The following is a 22,811-nucleotide window of genomic DNA, read 5'->3' on the forward strand; positions in this document are numbered from 1 at the left end:
TTTTTTTTTTTTTTAATTTTTTTAGTGTTTGTTTATTCTTGAGAGAGAGAGAGAGAGAGAGAGAGCATGAGCAGGGGAGGGGCAGAGTGAGAGAGGGATGCAGAATCCGAAGCAGGCTCCAGGCTCCAGGCTCCAGGCTCCGAGCTGTCAGCACAGAGCCCGACGTGGGGCTCGAACCCACAAGCCGACGTTTAACCGACTGAGCCACCCAGGCACCCCAACTCTTCATTCTTGTTAGGCCTCAGAAATACAGAGATAAAATAAGACACTGCTTTCTAGGAATATTTGGTGTGCTAGAGGAGATTAAACAGGGAATCAATGATGTTGATATTATAAAGTTTACTAAGTAAATCCAGAAGGCCACTGTGGGATGAGAGAGGTTTGGCAAGGCTTCTCAGAGAAGGGAATTCTGGAACAAGGATAACCAGCAGAGGTAGGAGAATTTCATGGAAGGGGAATAAACTAATTATCAGTGTCAAATACTTAGAGGCTAGGTAAATCAAAAAACTAGCAAGTTTCAATTTTGTTTTGTAGTTGGAAGATTATCATTGACTTTAGCAAGAGTAATTTCATTTGAGTGGTATTAGCTGCATAAAATAAGAATCAATCCAAGAAACAGTAATCTATTTCCATTGCTTTTGGCAAATTCATTGCTTATGGATGATTTGAATGACAAGTAGAAGTGAGGACATAGTGGTAAATGAACACAGACCATATATTGCAGATTAGCAGGTATAGAGCCTTTCTTTTTAAAGATGTTCATTTTTTTTAATTAAACTTTTTATTTTGAGATAATTATTACATACATACAGTTGTATGAAATAATACAGAAACATTTCCTGTACTCTGTACCCCATTTTCTCCAATGGTAACGTCTTGCAAAACTGGTATAATATTAAAACCAGTATGTTGATACTGCTAAAAGTCGAGGTACAGAACATTTCTCTATCGCAGTTATCCCTCATGTGGCTACACCCACTCCCCTTCCCTCTCCAGTCTCTCCTTAATCAGTTGCAGGCACTTAGCTGTTCTCCATTTTCACAATTTTGTCATTTCAAGAATGTTATACAAATTGAATCATACAGTATGTAACCTTTTGGGACAGGCTTTTTTTGCCAAGCACGATTCTCTAGTGATTTGTCCAGATTGTTACATATACCTGTAGTTTTTTTCATTTTTAGAGCTGAGGTAGTATTCCTTGGTATGGATGGACCATTGTGTTTAACCATGCACCAATTGATGGAACATCTGGATTGATTCCAGTTTTTGGCTGTTACGAATAAAGTTGCTACAAACATTTGTGTACCGAAGTTTGAATGAGCATAAGTTTTTATTTCTCTGGGATAAATGCCCATGAGTGCAGTTGCTGGGTCATCTCAGTCATGAAATAGTTGCATGTTTATGTTTTATGAAACTGGCAAACCATTTTCTAGAGTGGCTATACTATTTGTCAATCCCAGAGTAATGTATGGCTTATCTAGCTGTATCTTTGCCAGTATTTGGTGTCATCATTCTTTTTTCTTTTCTTACCATTCTAGTAGTTGTGTGGTGATATTGTGGTTTTTAATTTGTGTTTCCTTAATGGCTAATGATATTGAACATCTCTTCAAGAGCTTATTTGCCATCTTTTTTTTTTAACCATTTTTTAAAATTGTTTTTTAGGTTTACTTATTTTGAGAAAGGCAGTGTGTGAGCAGGGAGGGTGAGAGAGAATCAGGCTCTGTGCTGTGCTGTCAGGGCAGAGCCTGATGTGGGACTTGAATTCACAAACTGTGAGACCATGACCTGAATTGACATCAAGAGTCAGATGTTCAGCCTACTGAGCCACCCAGACGCCCCTTATTTGCCGTCTTTTGGATAAAGTGTTTCTTCATGTCTTGTGCCAATTTTCTAATTGGAGATATTTTCAAGAGTTCTTTATATATTTTAGATCGGAGTCCTTGTCAGATAAGTAGTAATAAGTACTATTTAAATCTTTCCTCCCACATATAATGGGACAAGCAAAAGCTTGTCTTTTCATTTAAGTCTTTCAGAAAGCAAAAGTTTTTAATTCTGATGAAATCCAATTTATCAATTTTTTTCTCTTATGGATTGCTTTTGCTGTCAGTGTAGGAACCCTGGACTTAGTGTTATAGCCTGCAGATTTTTGTACTCTATTTTTAAACCTGTCCTTTGTTAATTATTACATGAGCCAAAAGACCCAAGAGAGGTAGTGGGAAATTTTCCCTCCCAGACACCATCTTCTTTACAGGACAGACCATTACACAGTATAAGGAGAAAACTACCATAAATGATAGTTATTTCCTGTGGAGAGTTACTTTCTTTTTGAGTTCAGATTGCAAGTTAGGTTAAGACAAATGAAGAAAAACCCAGAATGTTAGCTTATTGAGAGAAACAATAATATATTTTTCATTGCTTTTGGCAAATCTTAAGCAAGGTCTGAATTAAGAAAGCATTATTTGAAAAAAATCATAAAGATGATAAATGGGTGTTTCCATAGCTTTTTTTTTTTTTTTGTCTGAAATCCTTGTTGGTTAAAGACAAACTACTTCATTTCTACAAAGTAATGCTATGAACTTTTAAGACATGTGCTATCACATTTTTTGTGAACTATCAAAGTCAAAAAGGACATTATCATGAAAGAAAAATAAAGACAACCAAAGAACTTTAAAGGCATTTAGCTACTTTGCTGTTCTCTATTAGTATTTTTATATGCTCAGTGATAGAAAGGAAGCAGAAGCACGGAGCCTGGGGTGAAACAAGAAAACAAGAGGCACATTATAGTAAGAAGGTGAAGAGATAAAGATCCCACTCTCATCGAGAACCTTACATTGCTTAATTTCAATTTAAGGGGTCACTTAAATGCATGGCATTATGGAAAATAAATGATATGTTATGGTTCATCTGAACTTGTCAGTTGGCCCCAAGCTGCAATAATCACCTTCTCAATGTCAGATCATTTACTCCTCAAAGAATCCTGAAATAGCCATTCTCTCCCCATGAATTTCCCCAGGAATTGGCAGCAATCCAGGATTGTTCTTTCTGTCCTTGTGCTGCTCCTTTCAGTGTGCCCTATCCAGTGAGTTTGACAGCATGTATCTGAAAGCTTTGATATTTTTCTGATTCTTCATTTGTTCTGGTGACATATCTGTATGTCCCTGTCTTATAATGGAATAAATCCTCATTGACTTGCATTATGGCTTGAACTTGGGCCATTTTGCATGATTTCTTTCATTATCTCAATGTTATTGGAGGAGACTCTGTGTGGAGGAGAACATTGGTAGATCCTGTTCGATTTCTCGATGTTGTTGGGACATGTTTTTTAAAAAAAAATTTATAGTTCTGTTTTACATTTAAGTCTGTGATCCTTTGTCTAGTTTTGGTGTCAAGGTAATACTAGCTTCATAAAATGAATTGGACAGTGCCTTTCTTCTGTGTTCTGAAGAGATTATATAGAACTTGTGTTAATTGTTTTATAACTATTTTATAGTTTTCTCCAATGAAACCATCTGGGCTTGGAGATTTCTTTTTGTTGTGTCTTAAAACTGTGAATTCAATTTCTTTAATAAAGTTATAGGACTGTTTTATCAGTTTCATGTTGGGTGAGATGTAATAGTTTGTGCTTCTCATGGAATTGGTCCGTTTCATCTAAGTGGTCAAATTTATGTGTGTAGCATTGTTTGTAGTATTTGTAGTAGTTTATAAGGCTATAGTGATATCCTGTTTCATTTCCTAATATTAGTAATTTGTGTCTTCTCTTTTTTTAAGACTTGTCAATTTTACTAATCTTTTCAAAGAACCAACACTCTTTTCGTTGACTTTTCTGTTTTCAGTTTTTCTGTTTGATTGGTTTCTCCTCCTGTTATTTTCTTCTACTTGCTTTGAGCTCATTTTGCTCATATTTTTCTAAGCTTTTAAAGTAGGAGCTTACATTATTAATTTTAGACTTTTCCTTTTTTTCTAATATGGTACTCCTCCCCTCTTGCCTGCAGTTTGTCTTTCCATGATTTCATTTACCTACAGTCAACTGCAGTAAGAAGCAAATGATCCTCCTTCTGACATATCGTCAGAAGGTCAGTACTAACTCTTACACTGCCTACATCATTCACCTCACTTCATCTCATCATGTAGGTATTTTGTCACAAGAAGGATGAGTGTGGTACAGTAAGACATTTTGAGAGAGATCACATTCACATAACTTTTATTACAGTAGATTGTTAGAATTGTTCTATTTTATTGTTAATCTCTTACTGTGCTTAATTTATAACTTAAACTTTATTGTCAATATGTAGGTGTAGGCAGGAACACAGTATATATAGTGTTCAGTATTATCCAAAGTTTCAGGCATCCACTGGAGGTCTTGGCACGTATTCCTCCGTGGATAAGGGGAGACTACTGTTTTTTTTGTTTGTTTGTTTATTTGAAAGGGAGATTACTGTAAAACCATTTTTAGTGCTATAAATTGCCCTCTCAACACTGCTTTAGCTGTACCCTACATGTTTCAATATATTGTATTTTTTAAAAATCCAGCTCACTATATTTTTTTATTTCCCTTGAGATATCTTCTTTGATCTGTGGATTATTTAGAAGTTTGTTCAGTTTCCAAATATTTGGAAATTTTGTTGTTATCTTTGCATTATTGAGTTCTGGTTTGATTCTGTTATGGTCAGAGAACAGATGTTATATATGCTTCTTTTAGACTTGTTGAGTTATTTTAATGGTCCTTGATATGAACCATTTTGATTTATTTTCTGTGGTTATTTGAAAAAAAGGTGTATCCTATAAATGTCGAAGAGTTTCCATTGTTGAATTTTTCTCCATCTTTTCTGATTGTCTATTCTAACAGTTGTTCAAAAGAGAGTGTTGAGATCTCCAGCTATATTTGTGGATTTGTGTATTTCTCTTTCTCTTTGGTGCATACACATTTAGAATTGCTATGTCTGTTTTAACCCACTCTGCCAATTGGTCTTTTACTTGGTGCATATAAAGCATTTACATTTATGTAGTTCTTGATATGTTAGAGTTCAAATCTACTGTTTTTCCCCTCTGTTCTGTTTTCTTTTTTCTGCTTTACCGTGGATGACTTAAACATTTTTTTTGGATTTCCTTTTTGATTTATCTGTGTTTTTGAGTGTCTTTCTTTGTGAAGTTCTTTTGGTGGTTGACCTAGGTATTACATTATATATACATAGCTTACCACATTCTACTGGTGTTGTCATTTTACCAGTTGAACTTCTTTATGTCCCAGTACCCTCCCTGTTTATAATTTTCTTAAAAACCTTCTTTACAGACATTTGGAATCACATCAGTATGATATTTCCTTCAAACATAATTTAGAAACAGGATGAGAGAATAAGTCTATTTACCCACATTTTTGCTGTGTTTTTCTTTCTGCTTGATGCACTTTCTCTTTTTATTGCTTTCTTTCTATTTGGAGAACTCCTTCAGCCATTATTTTAGTATAGGTGTGCTTGCTATAAGTTTTTTGTTTTTTGTTTTATTTGAGAATTCTTGATTTCCCCAGTTTTGAGGGAAATATATATATTTGCTAGACATGAGGTTATGAGTTCATAGTTTTTATTTATTTTTTATTTTTATTTTATTTTATTTTTTAAAGTTTATTTACTTATTTTGAGAGAGAGTGAGAATCCGAAGCAGGCTCCACACTGACAGCATGGAGCCAATGTGGGGCCCCAACTCATGAACCATGAGATCACAAACTGAGCCAAAACCAACAGTCAGACACTTAACCCACTAAGCTACCCAGGCCCCCGGTTAGTTCTATTCTTTTAACACTTGAACAGTGTGCCATTTCTTCAAGCCTCCATGGTTTCAGATGAGAAATCATCTGTCATTCAATGAGTTTTTCCCCTATAGGTGGGGTATCCTTTGTCTGTAGCTACTTTAAAAATTTCTTCTTTGCCTTTGGTTTTCGGAAGTTTGAGTCACGTGTTTCTTGGCATGGATTTCTTTGGGTTTATCCTGTTTGGAGTTCACTCAGTTTCTTTGAATCTTCAGGTTTATGTCTTTGTTATTATTTCTGTAAATATTTTCTTTAAGTAACTTGTGTGCCATTATTTCTTTAAGTACTTTTTCAGTGTGGCCCTCTTTCTCCTCTCCTTCTGGAACCCTGATAGCACAAGTATGAGATCTTTTATAGTCATACAGGTTACTGAGACTGTTGATTTTTTTTTTTCCTAGTCTGTTTGCTTTTTGTTTTTCAGATTGAATAATTTCTGTTGTTCTGTCTCCAAAGACAGAACATTCTCCATTCTTGTTTTGATCCTATCTGCTGTGTTTTTCAGTTATTTTACTTTTTCTAAAATTTTCATTTGGGATTCTCCTTTATATTTTCTGTTTCTTTGCTGAGACTATTTTTTTCATTTGTTTCAAGAGTGCTGGTAATTGTTCCCTGAAGCCTTCTGACCATAGCCTCTTTAAAACATGTCAGATAATTTTTAACATCTCTGTCTTCTCAGAGCTGGCATCAATTGTCTTTGTGCATTCAGTTCATTTTCTTTCAGGTTCTTGGTATGAGGAGTGATTTTTGACTAAAACTTAGATATTTTTGGTTTAGAAGACTCTGGATCTAAACCTTTTCTTTTAGTTGTTTTCCACGAATAGCACTCTGGCAGGAGAAGAGTGGGTGCCACCTTGTTTCTGCCAGGTGGGAGCAGAAATCCAGGTTTCTCATTCAGCCTCCATTCACTCCTGAGGGTACTGATGTGAGCTCCAGCTTCCCACAAGGCCTCTTGTGACATTATCCCAGCAGGTAGGTGTGAGTGCCTCATTACTGCTGGATGGGGTGTAATTTGAGGCTCCCCACATTGTCCCCACTATACCACAAGGAGTGAGGTACCCTTGTTAAGTCCCTTCTCCCTGCCTTCTTTGACAGCATCCTGCAGAGTGTGAGGCATCTCTTTATAGCCTAATAAGGATGGGAGTTAGTCTTTGCTGCATGGTGTAAGTGGGGCCACAGTGCTTTCTGTGGTATTTGGCTGGAGTAGAGTAGTTATTTTACATAAGTTCTCTATCTTGGGAACCTACCCTTTTCTTGGTCCTTTTTGGCTGGGAGAGCTGACTTTTGTTGGGGCTTTTTCCCCCTGCCCTGCATTCGTTGACATTTCTGAGTTTTACCCATTAACTCCAGCAACCAGTCAGATATATGAAGCAAAAGAAAAACAGGAAACTCACTCCTGTGTCGTTCTTTTGGATCCCAGAGTTCTAGCCATTCTGTCTTGTCCCCACCTTTCAGAGTCCTATTTGTTTTATGTATGTCTAGGGTTTTTAGTTTTAGTTAAGAGGAAGAATAAGGAAAACTAGTCTGTCCCATCTTCCTGGAAAGAGAAGCCTCTAAAGGACTTTTAACAAATGGCCATGTTTGCAGAGGATATGACTGACATGAGGTAGTTATAAGGGGGATTGTCATGATACTGAATGAATTGACATAATGGATCTGAATAATGGATTTGGTTTGCATTGTTGAAAATAATTGCCTAAAGGGTCTGTGAAAGAGTGTCTGGAAGTACTTTAGGTAAAGATAATCTGAATTGAACAAAGTGAAAGGAAACGGGAAACCCAGTTGAATTTGAGTGGTGCTCTAGAAGGAGGAAGTTGATAGGCAGTGAAGTGCCCCCATAGTTTCAGAGTTAATGATATGCACCACATGATTAGAAAAATTTGGCAGACTTTCTTTTGCAGTATGGTGCCATATTGCTCTTTACATTGATTTTGACAAATTATAGATGTACATAAATGTAGATGGTTGGGAAGGGTATTCTCAGTGTTATTTTCCTATGGCCAGTATCCTGATAAATAGGCTGATGTATCTAAATCTCATCATCTTCCCAGCTCATCATACAAGGGAGTTTTGAGAAAGCCCTCTCATTTTCACATACCAGATAAAGTGTATTGTCAGACTGATGAGGTATTACCATGTATTTTAAAGAGGGCAGAGTAGAAGAATGAGAGTTGATGCAATTTTGCTTTATTTTGAATTACTGAATACTAGTACCCTCACCTGGCAGTTTGAGGTTGTTTTTTTTTTTTAATCTGTCATCCTTTTTTTTTTTTTTTTTTTTTAAGTTTGTTTGTTTTTGAGACAGAGAGCACGAGCAGGGGAGGGGCAGAGAGAGAGAGAGAGAGGGAGACGTGGAATCCCAAGCAGGCTCCAGGCTCTGGGATCTGAGCTGTTAGCACAGAGCCCGATGGTGGGCTCAAACTCATGAACAGTGAGATCATGACCTGAGCTGAAGTTGGACGCTTAACCGACTGAGCCACCCAGGCGCCCCTTGATCTGTCACTTTGATATTAATTGCATTTTTATGGGAATTTTTTGCAGTGTAGACTTACAACTTAAAACTATAACTTCTGGGGTGTCTGGTTGGCTCAGTCTGTAGAGCATGTGACTCTTGGTCTCAGGGTTGTGAGTTAGAGCCCCACATTGGGCACAGAGATGCCTTAATAAAAATAATTTAAAAAACTATAACTTGAATCTTTTTAAAGATTTTATTTATTTTATTTATTTTTAAATTTTTAAGTATTTATTTTTTTTAATTTTTTTTTAACGTTTTTATTTATTTTTGAGACAGAGAGAGACAGAGCATGAATGGGGGAGGGGCAGAGAGAGAGGGAGACACAGAATCGGAAGCAGGCTCCAGGCTCTGAGCCATCAGCCCAGAGCCCGACGCGGGGCTCAAACTCACAGACTGTGAGATCGTGACCTGAGCCGAAGTCGGACGCTTAACCGACTGAGCCACCCAGGCGCCCCTTAAGTATTTATTTTTAAGAGAAAGAGAGAAACAGTGCTGACAGGGCAGAACCTAATGCAAGACTCGAACTCATGAGCCATGAGATCGTCACCTGAGTCGAAACCAAGAGCCAGACACTTAACTAACTGAGCCACACAGGTGCCCTATTAAAATTTTATTTTAAATTTTTATTATTTTTTGAAATATTAAATAATATTTATTATTTTTTGAAAATTTTTGTTATTTTTGAGAGCGTGTGCATGTGAGTGGGGGAGGTGCCGGAGGGAGATGGAATCCCAAGAAGTCTCCATGACTCCGGGCTCAGTCCCACAACCATGATGACCATGACCTGAGCCAAAATCAAGAGTCAGATGCTTAACTGAGCCATCGAGGTGCTCCTAATTGTATCTTATTCTTAATTCTGAGTGCCCCATACCTATCAAAATGAGTATGTATTAAATACAAATTTATAGGTTCATAGGACTTGAAAGTATTTCAGGTAGCCCTTTTTCTTAGACCAGAATGTCTGTAATCTAATGACTAAGATGAATGTATTTATAAAAATTCTATGATCTAAGGATACCTAAGTAAGACTGAGGTTGACTAAATTCATCCAGTTTAATTTTTCAAAGTTGAATATAAGTGTATAATGGAATGTTCTATTTAGGGAGTGTTGGGGAGGAACCCTGACTTCTTAGAGGACAGCGAGTGAGTAATAAGATTCCAAACGAGAATCAACACACAACACTTTGGCTTGTCACAGCTCCACAGATGTGAGGGTAGACCAGGAAGCTCAGTGGATTAGGGCAAGACCATTTCCTACTCATGGCACAGAAAGCAGGTGTTATTCATTCCCATTTTAATCATAATACACTTTTTTTAGTATTTATTTTTGAGAGAGAGGGAGAGCACACGTGCATGCAAGAGCATGGGGGAGGGCCAGAGAGAGGGCGACACAGAGTCCAAAGTAGGCTCCAGGCTCAGAGTTGTCAGCACAGAGCCCAGTGCAGCTCTCGAACCCACAGGCCATGAGATCATGACCTGAGTCGAAGTTGGACGCTTCAGTTAGCCACCCAGGCCACCCCTATTATCATTTTAATCTTAATTATTTGACACTAGACATTAACCCAATAATGTATATCAATAAAACAGTGCAGTCCGTACTGCATAAATACATGGATATAATGTCATTCTCATTAAATCTCACTTTTAGGAAGATCCAGCTTTTAAAATGACAAAACAAGAACCGAGCTTAGAACAGCTAATGCAATGAATCCTGCCAGTCTTCTGGGTCTGTAGCCTTACAAAAGTCCCACCTTACTCCCCGCTATAAATCCTTCCATGGATTACTTCCCTGTATCAAAGTAATTTCCCGAGTCCAGTTGTCTTTATCCAACTACTTGCTCACTTTGAAAAGACTTAGGTTTTGGGGCGCCTGAGTGGCTCAGTTGGTTGAGATCTGACTTCGGTTCAGGTCGTGATCTCACACTTGTGAGTTCGAGCCCCGCATTGGACTCTGTGCTGACAGCTCAGAGCCTGGAGCCTGCTTTGGATTCTGTTTCCTTCTCTCTCTGCCCCCTCCCCCCCTCGCACTTTGTCTGTCTGTCTGTCTGTCTGTCTGTCTCTCTCTCTCTCTCTCTCTCACTTTGTCTTCCTCTGTGTCTCTCTCTCAAAATAAAGAAACATAAAAAATTAAAAAAAATAAATAAAAGACTTAGGTTTCTACCCAACTTCGTGTTTTCAGGGAACTAAATTGCTGCCTTTTTCCCTCTCTGGATCCTATTGACAATAGAGTATATTTTAAATTTTTTTTTTTTAACGTTTATTTATTTTGAGACAGAGAGAGACAGAGCATGAACAGGGGAGGGGCAGAGAGAGAGGGAGACACAGAATGGGAAGTAGCTCCAGGCTCTGAGCCACCAGCCCAGAGCCCGACGCGGGGCTCGAACTCACAGAACGTGAGATCGTGACCTGAGCTGAAGTCGGACGCTCAACCGACTGAGCCACCCAGGCGCCCCTAGAGTATATTTTAAAAAGTTGTTTTTAATGTTTATTTTTGAGAGAGACAGAGCGCAAGTGGGGGAGGGGCAAAAAGAGAGGGAGACACAGAATGAAGAGCAGGCTCCAGGCCTTGGACTGACAGCACAGAGCCCACGTGGGGCTCGAGCCCACAAACTGTGAGATCATGACTTGAACTGAAGTTGGACACTTAACTGACTGAGCCAGGTGCTCCAACAATAGAGTGTATTTTTAAACCTTTCTGGGCTATTTTCTAAACTCAAATGGTGAGGGAGAGTTAGTAAAAATCATCTTGGGAATACCATCTTTCATACAGCATTGAGCTAATTTAAAATGATCTCAACTTTTGAGCTTTTACTGTGTGATAAGGAGAAAAAGGACCTCAGAGGTGCATTATATTTAATTTAGAATTTTCTTTGAAATGGTCAGTGGAGCTTAAAAAGCCCTTCATATTCATCTAAGTTGTACTCCAAAAGTGGCTGCCCTTGTTAATATCATTGGGATAAGAAAAAGAGAGAGAAAATTCTTGTGCAGTGCCACTCTGAACAGGAGCCTGTTCCTTTTTGCCATAAGGCATTTTGGAGCCCGTATCAAACAAAATGGTAGAAATCTGACCTGTAAAAGTTGGGATGCAGAAAATGGTTTTTAAGAGACAATCCTGATTTGTCTGTCTTTTGCTTTTTGGGGCATTTGATGCTTCTTTTGTTTTTGTTTCTTAAAAGTGTCTCAGAATTATACATACAGATTTTATAAGGGATTATTTCTCTTTGTTTGGATTCATTCTGTCTCTACATTCTAGCTCTTAATAGCCCTCTGAATAAGGCAAAACATAGTGGTTCTGAGAATGATTTGTTGAATGTCTTACAAAAAGTTCTCTGTAATATTCTTGTGTGTGGAAAAGATTTACATTTTATGAAATTCTCAGACATGTCCCTTCCTTTAAAAATACACACAGCCTTTTCCCACAGACATGTTCTTTTAAAAAAATTTTTTTATTGTTTGTTTATTTTTGAGAGAGAGAGAGAGAGAGAGCATGAGCAGTGAAAGGGGCAGAGAGAGAGGGAGACACAGAATCCAAAGCAGGCTCCAAGTTCTGAGCCATCAGCACAGAGCCTGACACGGGGCTTGAACCCACAAGCTGTGAGATCATGACCTGAGCTGAAGTCGGACGCTTAACCAACTGAGCCACCCAGGTGCCCCTCCCACAGACATGTTCTATTTTTGTTTTTGATTCTTAAGTTCCTATAAATGTCCAATCTTTCTGTGTCTTTGAGAAGACATGATGACTTCAGGATTACTTTCCTTTTTCAGCTTCTAAAAATCCACACTTAAACTTCCACATTTCCTATAATTACTTTGCTTGAACTTTGTGAATACTGTTAACAGTATTAGTATTACTGTTAACAGGAAATGCAGAATCTATATCATCAAATTTATAAAAATAGGACAGATATAAAATACAGATTATCTGGCACTGTTACTTTTAAATCATTTTGCTAAAGGCCTAGACTTTTTTTTCTCTTATTCTGGCACACTGATTTTCAAGATTAATAGTAATGAGGGCTTTGTCCTTAATTTTCAGTAGATAGAAAATCAAAATGGAAAAATTCATCTCTAGGAGTTATGGGTAGATGTAATAATAACTTAATTCTTTTTTTTAACATTGTGGTTGCTGTTCAACATTCATTCTCTCTTACAATTTATTTTGGCAGGAGGATATTTTAAAGAAAGTAAGCTGTTCAAAAATGACTTGTAGTTGATAAATTGATCTCTTAATCCAAATTGCCATATTATCTTGTTCTAATTCTGGATATTGAAGAGTAAATGTTCATGGGATTTGAACTTTGGCTTACTTGAATAACATTTTAAGACAAACTTACAATAATACTTGTGGATCCTGAGATGTATGGGAGGATTTGAGGTGGGAATATATTCTTTTTTTTATCTGCCAAGATTTTTTTAAAAATATAATTTAATGTCAAATTAGCTAACATACAATGTGTAAAGTGTGCTCTTGGTTTTTGGGGTAGATTCCCGTGGAGGAATACATTCTCTACTAAAGTGACCTAGCCTGGCTGGCTCAGTCAGAAGAGCATGTGACTCATATTCTCAGGGTCATGAATTTGAGCCCCAGGATGGGTGTAGAGATTACTTAAATAAAACTTAAAAAAAAAAAAAAAAAATCAAAGACACTAGTTCTTCTTCTCTTTTTTTTTTTTAATGTTTATTTTTGAGAGAGAGAGAGAGAGAGAGCACACAAGCAGGGGGAAGGGCAGAGAGAGAGGGAGAGAGAGAATCCGAAGCAGGCTCCAAACTATCAGTGTAGAGCCTGATATGGGGCTCGATCTTAATGAACTATGAGATCATGACCTGAGCCAAAACCATGAATCTGATGCTTAACCAGGTGAACCGCCTAGGCACCCCACCACTAGTTCTTGAATAACAGTATTATAATGTCATTTTTTTATTAGTAGCACTGAATATTCTGGTATCCAAAATTTTACTTTATTTGCTGTTATTGTATCAACTTCCTGAAATGTTTGCACTCGTACATAATAGGAAAACAAACCACTGTTCTTACTTCCACCCCCAGATATGAACATACTCATCCTTTTTTTTAAACACTTTTTTTTTTAATTTTTTCTCAAATATTTATTTATTTTTGAGACCGAGAGAGAGCATGAATGGGTGGAGGGTCAGAGAGAGAGGGAGACACAGAATCGGAAGCAGGCTCCAGGCTCCAAGCTGTCAGCACAGAGCCCGACGCGGGGCTCGAACTCGTGAACCACAAGATCGTGACCTGAGCCGAAGTCAGACACTTAACCGACTGAGCCACCCAGGCGCCCTGAACATACTCATTCTTTTAGGTTCATTTTATTAAAGCAAAGCTGAACTTTGATAGAAAATGGACGATATGGGGATAGAGATGAGTCCACAGGCTCTGTGTTTCTTCTCCTCTCTTCTCAATTCCACTCCAGTTGTCACCCGTTAGATGCCCCTCCCTTGATGCCCATCCCATGGCAGTGGCTTTCTTCCTGTCCTGAGACACTGTGCTTCTGGTCATTCTCTTCCTTTAAACTCAGTCTGTTACTACTACTCTTCGATCTTTCTATACTCTTGTTTTGAACGAGTATGATACTCGAATTCTACACTTGAGATTTCTTTTATTTAAAAAAAAATTGTTTTTTAAGCATTTTATTTATTTTTGAGAGAGCCAGACAGAAAGCAAATGGGGGAGGGGCAGAGATAGAGGGAGACACAGAATCCGAAGCAGGCTCCAGGCTCTGAGCTGTCAGCACGGAGCCAGACGTGGGCTCAAACCCATGAACCCTGAGATCATGACCTGAGCCAAAGTCAGATGCTTGACTGACTGGGCCACCCAAGTGCCCCTACATTTGAGATTTCTGTATTTTGTCCAAATCTCTTCCAAGGACTAGAATTCTGTCAGTACCACTCTCTTACCTATCAGCAGTTTCCGTAGTTCTTCCAAGGAGTAGTTTTTTAAAAATTCATCATCGTGTTCTTTTTTATTAAAAACATAAAAAGTTATCAGGAATATAGTTGAGGAAACATATTAAGTTAAATAAGAATCCTGGACATTATGCTGGTATTAAATATAATTCCTCCATGTAAATGTTCCCCCCAAAAACTTCATTCACTGGGTTAATTTCTGTCTACTTGAAACTCTATTTATTATATGGAGCTGTTTAACAAAATTATTTGACCTACTTTATGAAAGATAAGCAGAAATCAGAATTTAGCCTGTGGTATCAACAGAAAGCCACAGTGATTTTTAAAAATTTTAATGTCTTAATTACTTTCTTTATTCCAGGTGATTAGAGCACATGCATCTAATCTGTAACTTATGTAACATATAATCTTTGAAAGAGCATATTAATCTGTTTAATCAGAACAGAGTGTTCCTGAGAGAAGGTTTTACTATTGTTCAACCTTCATGTACTTTTTAAAAAATTTCATCACCTGTTTCTTCCCAGTGTGGCAGTAAGAAAGGGAGTGGTAATTGAAGCTTTGTAAGCCACACATTTTCTCTAGCTCATAGATACTCCAAATTAAATTAATAAAGTTAATATTATTAAAGTTTCTTGCTATCTAAGCTAAGGTGAGGTAACAACTGGGACCTTTATTCTCCAAATATTTTTCTTTAGTAATATTACAGGTAGGGGCGCCTGGGTGGCTCAGTTGGATAAGCGTCCCACTCTTGATTTCAGCTCTGGTCATGATGTCATGGTTCATGGGTTTGAGCCCGCATCGGGCTCCGCACTGGCAGTGTGGAGCCTGCTTGGGATTCTGTCTCCCTCTCTCTCTTTCCTTCCCTCCCTCCCTCCCTCCCTCCCTCCCTCCCTCCCTCTCTCTCTCTCTCTCTCTCAAAATAAACATTAAAAAAAAAAAACAACACTGTCAGTTCTGGACAATTTAAAAAAAATAATATTACAGGTAAATAATTTATAAGCATTTTCTATATATAGTAAATTTAATTAAGAGTATGAGCAAAGTTAGATAGGAAGAAAAACATCAGAATTCAGTGAATACCAAAAGGTAAAGGTCCAAGAATTCCTTCATTTATGTTTTTTTTTAGTTTATTTCTTTATTTTGAGATAGAGTGAGTGAATACAAGTGGGGGAGGGGCAGAGAGAGAGAGAGGGAGAGAGAGAATCCCATTCAAGCAGGCTCCATACTGTCAACACAGAGCCTCGATTTCGGCTCAGGTCACAAATGGTGAGATCATGACCTGAGCTGAAATCCAGTCAGACACTTAACTGACTGAGCCACCCAGGCACCCCAAGAATTCCTTCATTTAGAACATAAGGTAGAATGAAGAATTGTAACAGCTCTCCACCAAAAATAAAATACCAATGTCCAGTTAAAATAGAAGATAAAATGGAGTTTAATGATGGTTGTATAACAGGATTAGGTTCAACTACATTTAACAGAGATGCCCCCCAAAATGGTGACTTCTAGAGGATGGAGGTTTATTTCTCTCAAATCAAACACCTCCATAGTAGATAGTCTGAAGCTGACAGTGGCTCTACAGTGTCCACAGGGACCGTGCCAGGCTCCCTGCCGTCATTAGCATTGACTTCTGCATTCAGGTTAGCTTTTGGTTGTCTGTGACTCTCAAGTCCAGCCATCACCTTGTACTCAAGGCTCAGGAGGGGCGAATGGGTGGAGCTACAGATGAAAGGACTTTCTCCTGGAGTCCTCTCCTTGTAAACAGCTTTCCTAGATGGCTTATCAACATCTGCCGACATCTTGTTCGCCAGAACTCAGACATGACCGCGTGAAACTGTGAGGGAAACTGGGATATGCTCATTAACTTGATTGTAGTGATTATTTCCAAGTGTGTACGTAAGTCATCATGCTGCACACCTTAAATAAATACAGTTGTCAATTTTAGCTCAATGAAGTTGGAAGGAAAAAGGGCTTAGAGGCCCGGAAAATCTAATTGTAGGAAATAGCTAAGTATATAAATTGACAGTTGAAAAGACATCTGAATTTTATTCTTAGCCTCAAAAGACTTAACATTTGGAACTATGGAGAAATGCATATTAAAAACCTTTACACCCAAGTGAAAATGAGGATGTGTGTATAGTTACTGCATGGGTTCAGTTGATTCTTCTCTCTCCGTTTCGGTTTCTGCTGCTGTATTTGGCCCATATTGTTACACTGTGTCTTGCGATTTGTATTGTCATACACGGAAAACAAGAACAGTGAAATGCAGAAGCCAAAACCCTGGTGAAAGGCTAATGTATTACTGGTTTGATTTTGTTGTCAAATATAACCAGTAATTAGTTTGCCATTTTTAAAAATAAAGTTTATTTACTTTTGAGAGATAATGAGAGTGCACGTGAGCGAGTGGGGGAGGGGCAGAGAAGAAGAGAGAAAATCCCAAGCAGGCGCCATGCTCAGTGAGCTTAATCACCTGAACCACCATTTTTTAAGGAGCATTAAAAGTTTTTTTTACCTTAGTTCAAAACAAAACATGAAGTAGAAAAAAACGTTGGAATCTGTGATGCCTCCTGATAGTGTGGGCTTATGCATATTATATAGAGATTAAGAATGATGGCAGTAAGAAACCTGGCTTGGTATGTATCTACATCAGGTTGACAAGTACTTTGCTATTTTGAAACTTACAGGAGGGGATTTATGTAAAGTCAGTCTGAAAAGTATTTCTCAGATACTGTGTACAGTGATGATTTTTTGTATTTCCTTGCAAAACCTGTGACAGCCAACCTTCTGTCTTTCTTGCAGGACAGAGGTCAGATCAAGGCAGCCCCTTCAGGATGGCCTGCCTTTCTTTGAGAAGCCGCCAAGCAGGGAGCTTTCCTTACCAAACCTGTCTCCAGAAGAGCCTCAACTGAAGACAGCACTGGCAAATGAGGAAGCACTACAGAAGATCTGTGCCCTTGAAAATGAACTTGCTGCTCTCAGAGCTCAGATTGCCAAAATTGTGACCCTGCAAGAACAGCAAAATCTCATTGCAGGTCTGTAAATCCTACGTTTGTTTTAACCATTGAGCTGGAAATTAGGAGAATGCCACTAATTTTAAAATCTGTTAGCAAATAACAGCCATGGGGTTGTTAGAAAACCAAAGGTCAGTCCTCTCCGTAGTCCAGTACAGGACCCAGTCAGGTTTAAGTGGTTTTTGTTGAACACTTTTGATGCTATCAGAAAGGGTGAGTTTGGAAAATACTGAATTTCCTACAGTTGAACTAGTGCTCATATGAATGCACTGGGAAACTTTGTGATAATGGCACCAATTTTATCAGCCATGAAGTAATCTCAAAATGGTGCTGACAGGGTTGAGTGCTGCTTACTTACCTGCATGTCCTGAGGCAAGTTCTTGGCCTAACTCCCTTCTTGCTCTAAAATGGGGTAATAGTATTTATATCTTAGAGTAATTATGGGAGTAAAAGTGGAGATTCTATAAAATGCCTTTAGCACAAAGTAGCTTCTTAATAGTCACTTCTCTTCTCTTGCCCAGAGTAGAAACTCAATACAGGTCCTGTGACTCTTGGTCTAATACTGTTTGCTTTTATTCGGGTGCCTTGTTACTTTGGAGAAGAAACCATAGCCTTGAAATCCTAGCCCATTAACCTGTTGGCAAGTAGTAGTTGTTTTTCCTAGCGTTCTTCCTGAGTCCTGGCTAGACTCCATATTAGCCAACTCTAAAGGTTAAAAGATAAGGACAGTTATTCTGCCTCTGAGCCACTTGTGCTCCCGGAGTTTAATGTAATCCGGCACGGAAACCTCATCCAACCTGGGTACAGCCAAGATAGGCCAAGATGGACAGAGGACGAATGCACTTGGCACCGAGTGCTTGAGAAGTAATTTGTTAATTAAATGAAATTTCCACGTAACTTTAAAAACCAGAAGTCCTGCCTTTTCTTTTATTTTTTCCTTTCAGCTTTTAAATTGCATTTCTCTTTTGCTTTACCTCCCTCTTCTGGCAGACTTGGAAAACTGCTGTAAATAGATAATTTGGAGATTTATGTTAGATGCTCTATTTATAGTCAAAATTCCTTTTGCATTGAGCCCCCATAATCAGTATAGATCAGCCAATGAACAACTGTTGTAGTATGCAGAAAGATGAATTCTTAGGTCCTTATTTTGTAACCACTTTAACTCTTAGTTACTTAATGTTTTGGAAATTAAGTACAATGCCTCCTTTTCTCTTTCAGAAATTTGCTGAATAATACATGTAAAACTTTTAATGCTTAATAAGTCCTTTATGTAAATATTCTTAAGGTGAACCACAAATCTATCGGGTTTTTCAAATAGTTACTATAGTCCTGAACTGTCAGACTGTATTGAAGGTGTGTAGGTAGGACACACTGTTTCATATTTCATTTAAAAGTTAAAAGTAGTTACAAACTGTGCAACGGTCAGACTGCAACATTTGATATCACAAAAACACCCCCTGTTAAGTTAAATGGAACTTTTCCATTTGGAGAGTTTGGGATTAGATATGGGTATTTAAGATTCTAACCAAGTAACTGAAACTTCCTTTACTTACATAATGGAGTTTTGTTTTTTTTTTTTTTAAGCATATTGATTTCAGGTATACAAAAGTCCTTAACATAATTTTGCTGTTAAAGGTTATTTTATTTGCCTGTTACCATCAAGATTCAATTGATTTTTCCTTATTTCTGTAGGTGATTTAGATTCGACCACATCTGTTACTGCGGCCCCACCCTCTGTCCCACCACCTCCCCCGCCCCCACCTCCTCCGCCCCTCCCCACACCAGGGCTCCACCAAAGCGTATCTGCTATTGACCTGATAAAAGAACGAAGAGAGAAAAAAGCCTGTGCTGGAAAGACTCAGGTTAAGACCAGGCCAAAGAAACCTGATATGCCAAATATGCTAGAGATCCTTAAAGATATGAACAGTGTAAAACTTCGGTCAGTAAAAAGGTGAGGATACATTTACCGTATTTCATACTTCCCTTACTTTTTTATGTCTTGTAAAATGAAGTATTAGACTTTTTGAGAATTTTGTTTTATTTTTATTATTTTTTTAATGTTTATTTTTGAGAGAGCGAGAGCGCCAGCAGGGGAGGGACAGAGAAAGAGGGAGACACAGAATCCGAAGCAGGCTCCAGGATCTGAGCTGTCAGCACAGAGCCCCCAACACAGGGCTCAAACTCACAACAGGGAGGTCATGACCTGAGCCAAAGTCGGATGCTTAACTGACTGAGCCACCCAGGCGCCCGAGAACTTTGTTTTATAACCTGATTACCATGAATGGTTCCAGTTTTAGTTTAAAAAAGATGAGCCCCAGTGTCTCCTATATAACTAAGAAGTTAACAAACATTTTCAGGTTTTTCTCCAATTGCATTTAAAGCCCTTTTATGGGAAGTCTCAGTGTTATTGTCCAGTCATTCATTCAATAAGCTGTGTTGTAGACCTACTGAGGTTAATCACTAGGCTTTGGAAGAAGAATGAAACTGTAGTTGCCCTGACGGAGAGCATGATCAGTGCTCCTGTGCTGAATCGAGTGGCTATTCATTGGGCATCTTTGTGTTCTTTTACTGAGCCTTACATCTAGGGTTTCTGTTTCGTGTCTCTCAGTGTTCGTCAGGAACTTTCCTGGGTATCAGTGATGCTAGAGAAGTGCATGTAAAGGCACGCGAAGTACTTCTCTAAGGGATGTCAGCATATTGAAAAGTTCTCTTGGCTTCTATTCATCTCTCTAAGGTCAGAACAGGATCTAAAGCCCAAACCTGTAGATGCTACCGACCCTGCTGCCCTCATAGCAGAGGCTCTGAAAAAGAAATTTGCCTTTCGATATCGAAGCGATAGTCAAGGTGAAGTTGGAAAAGGAATTCCAAAGTCTGAATCAGAGGCCACCTCAGAAACAGTGTTGGTGAGTATTAGGTCACACTTCTGTCTTAGCACAACATGGTAGTTGATTCCGTTGCTGAGAACCTGCATTTGGTAAGACATTGAGCTGTGGCTCTGTGAGAAGAATGTGCTACATGATTTAGCCCCTCCCCACAAGTAGATTATAGAAGAAGGTAAAAAAAGGAAGCAAAAGCCAAACCCTGGTTTCGCTACTTAGCATCTCCAGTGTTAAATTTTTCATGCTGTGTTTTATTTATACGTAAGCACAACGAAGCGAAATTCACTACAGTAAAATTTATATCTTAAGACAGTATGTATGTGGTGATTGAGAAATTCAAAGTAAAGAAAGATAATTTTCCCTTAGGGTGTCCTGTGAAAGTTCTCTGAAGAGGATGAGATTTGACCTGGGTCTTAACAAGATGTTTCAGGTCATAGGTGGAGATTGAGCAGATCAGGGAAACTTGCAAATATTAATTTATATATTATTATAAATTATACAGTTAAGTTATACAATTTATGCAATTGTATAAATTATCTAGTATACATTATCTAGTATAATGTATAAAAAAATTTACTGTATTTTACCAAATACAGTAAAATGTATTTACTGTCGTGTGGAATATGTGCTTACCTACTCCAGGGAGGCAGGTATCTGAGAAATTCTAGCATCTTTCAGAGTTTTTAGACATTGGAAAAAGGAAACTTTGTACCTCATTCTTTTACTCAGAGAAGTAAAAATGGCCTAAAGCTTATGGTCTTAAGATGATTATAGTTTTCCGTGAAGTAGTTTGGTTACCTTTTTGCTTTTCATTCTGTTGATGTGTCATGTTTATAAGACAGTTTGTCAGTTCATGAAGGTTTTAATATCATCTAGCTCCTTGGTTTTTCATGCAGAACACGCCCAGGCCTTTGCTCCATGATTAGGAGGGGGACGTATCATTACTGTTACCTGAAGCACTATCTTTATTTATGCTTTGTTTCCTTCTTAGTTTGGGCCGCACATGTTGAAGTCTACAGGAAAAATGAAGGCTTTGATTGAAAATGTTTCAACTTCCTAATAGCTGAAGAAAAACTATCTTTGTTCCAGCTGTTGGTTTGTTAGGGCTATTTGGCTAGTAGAAATCAACACTAGTTAGTAAATACCTGAATTTAGTATTCAGTAGTCTCCTTTAGGTCTAATAAAAAAGCACTCTAAGTCTGTGTTTGTTTTTATGAGAAGGTTCTGAAGTTTTCCATAACAGGTTTTTAATGTGTAGCCAGGATGTTAAGGTTTCTAGTCTTAAGAACAATTATATAGATTTCAGAGGAAAGGACATTGTAGATGTAGAGTTTTTAATTTTTGACACTAATTTATCTGTGCAAATGTTTTATATGCATATATTTGGGTATAAAATAGTACATAAAATGTAATGATGACGTCAGTGAGGCTGTCAGTGATTTATTACTCAGTGATGGAACAGCTGCTCGAGTGAAATATTTGGGATTGGAACCTTTTTGCCTTGAATAGGACTTTTACCTTAGATCCCCTCTCACATTTCCTTAGAGATGGGGGTTCAAGTAGGAACCTGATAATGTTTACTGCTGAAAATTCCATAATGCTTTCATTTAAAGGAAAGTCAAAGACCACAAAAGCTGCTTTCACTCCAGTGCTGAGAAAGAAAATGTAGTTTTTAGATAGAACTCAAATTATTGGATCAAATCTATAACAAGTGAAAACCAGAATGTACCATCTTTCTATTCCAGTTTAATAAAGGCATCGTAAAGATGGCTTGTTACTAAGTTAATATGTAATATAAATGGCAGCATAATGGAGTTGAAATTTTTTTAAATATTGGTCGAATGTAGTAGCTTTATAATGAAACACTTAATAGGTGAAAGAATTTCCTGTAAGTTATCATTGGTCTGCTATTCTGTTGAATTACACCACGCAGCAACCCTTAGGTGCTCATAGGAGAAAAGCCGTTCTTGTGGAGGGCTTCTGAGGAATGCTGTACATGCTCATTTGGGAATGCTCAATAAAACTTTATGGTTTTCTGTATTTCTGCTAAACTCAGCTGTAGTTAACGCAGAATCTTCTACCATGAGTAAATACTTGGATTTATTTAAATCTAGTAAAAAGTGGAGATGGGAAGAGTAGACCTTTAAGTTATTGAAAATATGTGCAATGTTCTCAATATTAGGAAATGTTATTCAGCTTAAATTTGAACTGTGGCTTATTTTACATGTTTGTTGATTTACATTACATGGTTTCTAATTGTTTCATATGATTTAAAAATTCTGCCTTTAAAAGAAATTCAGAAAATTTGCCTAAATATATATTTTGACCTCCTAAGCAATTTATATTTGTATCAGTATTGAATTTTGGCCAGTGCTCCAACTGAAGGAAGTTACTGTATTGAAATAAAGCAAATTTGTATTTTCCTTGGACCATAAGCTCTCGTATATTATTTTAGTGGATAAAATTCTCTAATATTGTACATGTAGCTTCTTTAGAATACTTTGTTTTCTGCATTCTTAGCGTGGAAATCTATTGCCACTTATTCACCACCGGTCTCATTCAGTTTCTCCCACTCAACACAGTACCTGAAGTGAAAGATGATAAAAATAAATTTCATATTTTATAGCTGAGGCGAAGAAGGTGAAGTAACCGGTATGTTTCGTCTCCTATGATTTGAGTGG

General features: G+C 37.8%; 1 protein-coding gene across 8 annotated transcripts in view; it reads left to right on the top strand.

Annotated features, from left to right (window-relative positions):
- Positions 1-22,559, top strand: part of MTFR1 (mitochondrial fission regulator 1) — a 62,777-nt gene extending 40,218 nt beyond the window's left edge. For all 8 annotated transcript variants that reach the window (XM_042972713.1, XM_042972714.1, XM_007085012.3 and 5 more), the window contains 4 exons: positions 17,040-17,272; positions 18,944-19,202; positions 19,986-20,154; positions 21,122-22,559. In XM_042972713.1, coding sequence (XP_042828647.1) covers positions 17,040-17,272; positions 18,944-19,202; positions 19,986-20,154; positions 21,122-21,190 — 730 coding nt within the window. In that variant the 3' untranslated portion in view covers positions 21,191-22,559. The remainder of the gene's footprint in view (positions 1-17,039; positions 17,273-18,943; positions 19,203-19,985; positions 20,155-21,121) is intronic.
- Positions 22,560-22,811: the final 252 nt, after the last annotated feature.

This window comes from Panthera tigris, chromosome F2 (genome assembly GCF_018350195.1).
Source record: "Panthera tigris isolate Pti1 chromosome F2, P.tigris_Pti1_mat1.1, whole genome shotgun sequence".
Lineage (NCBI taxonomy): Eukaryota > Metazoa > Chordata > Mammalia > Carnivora > Felidae > Panthera > Panthera tigris.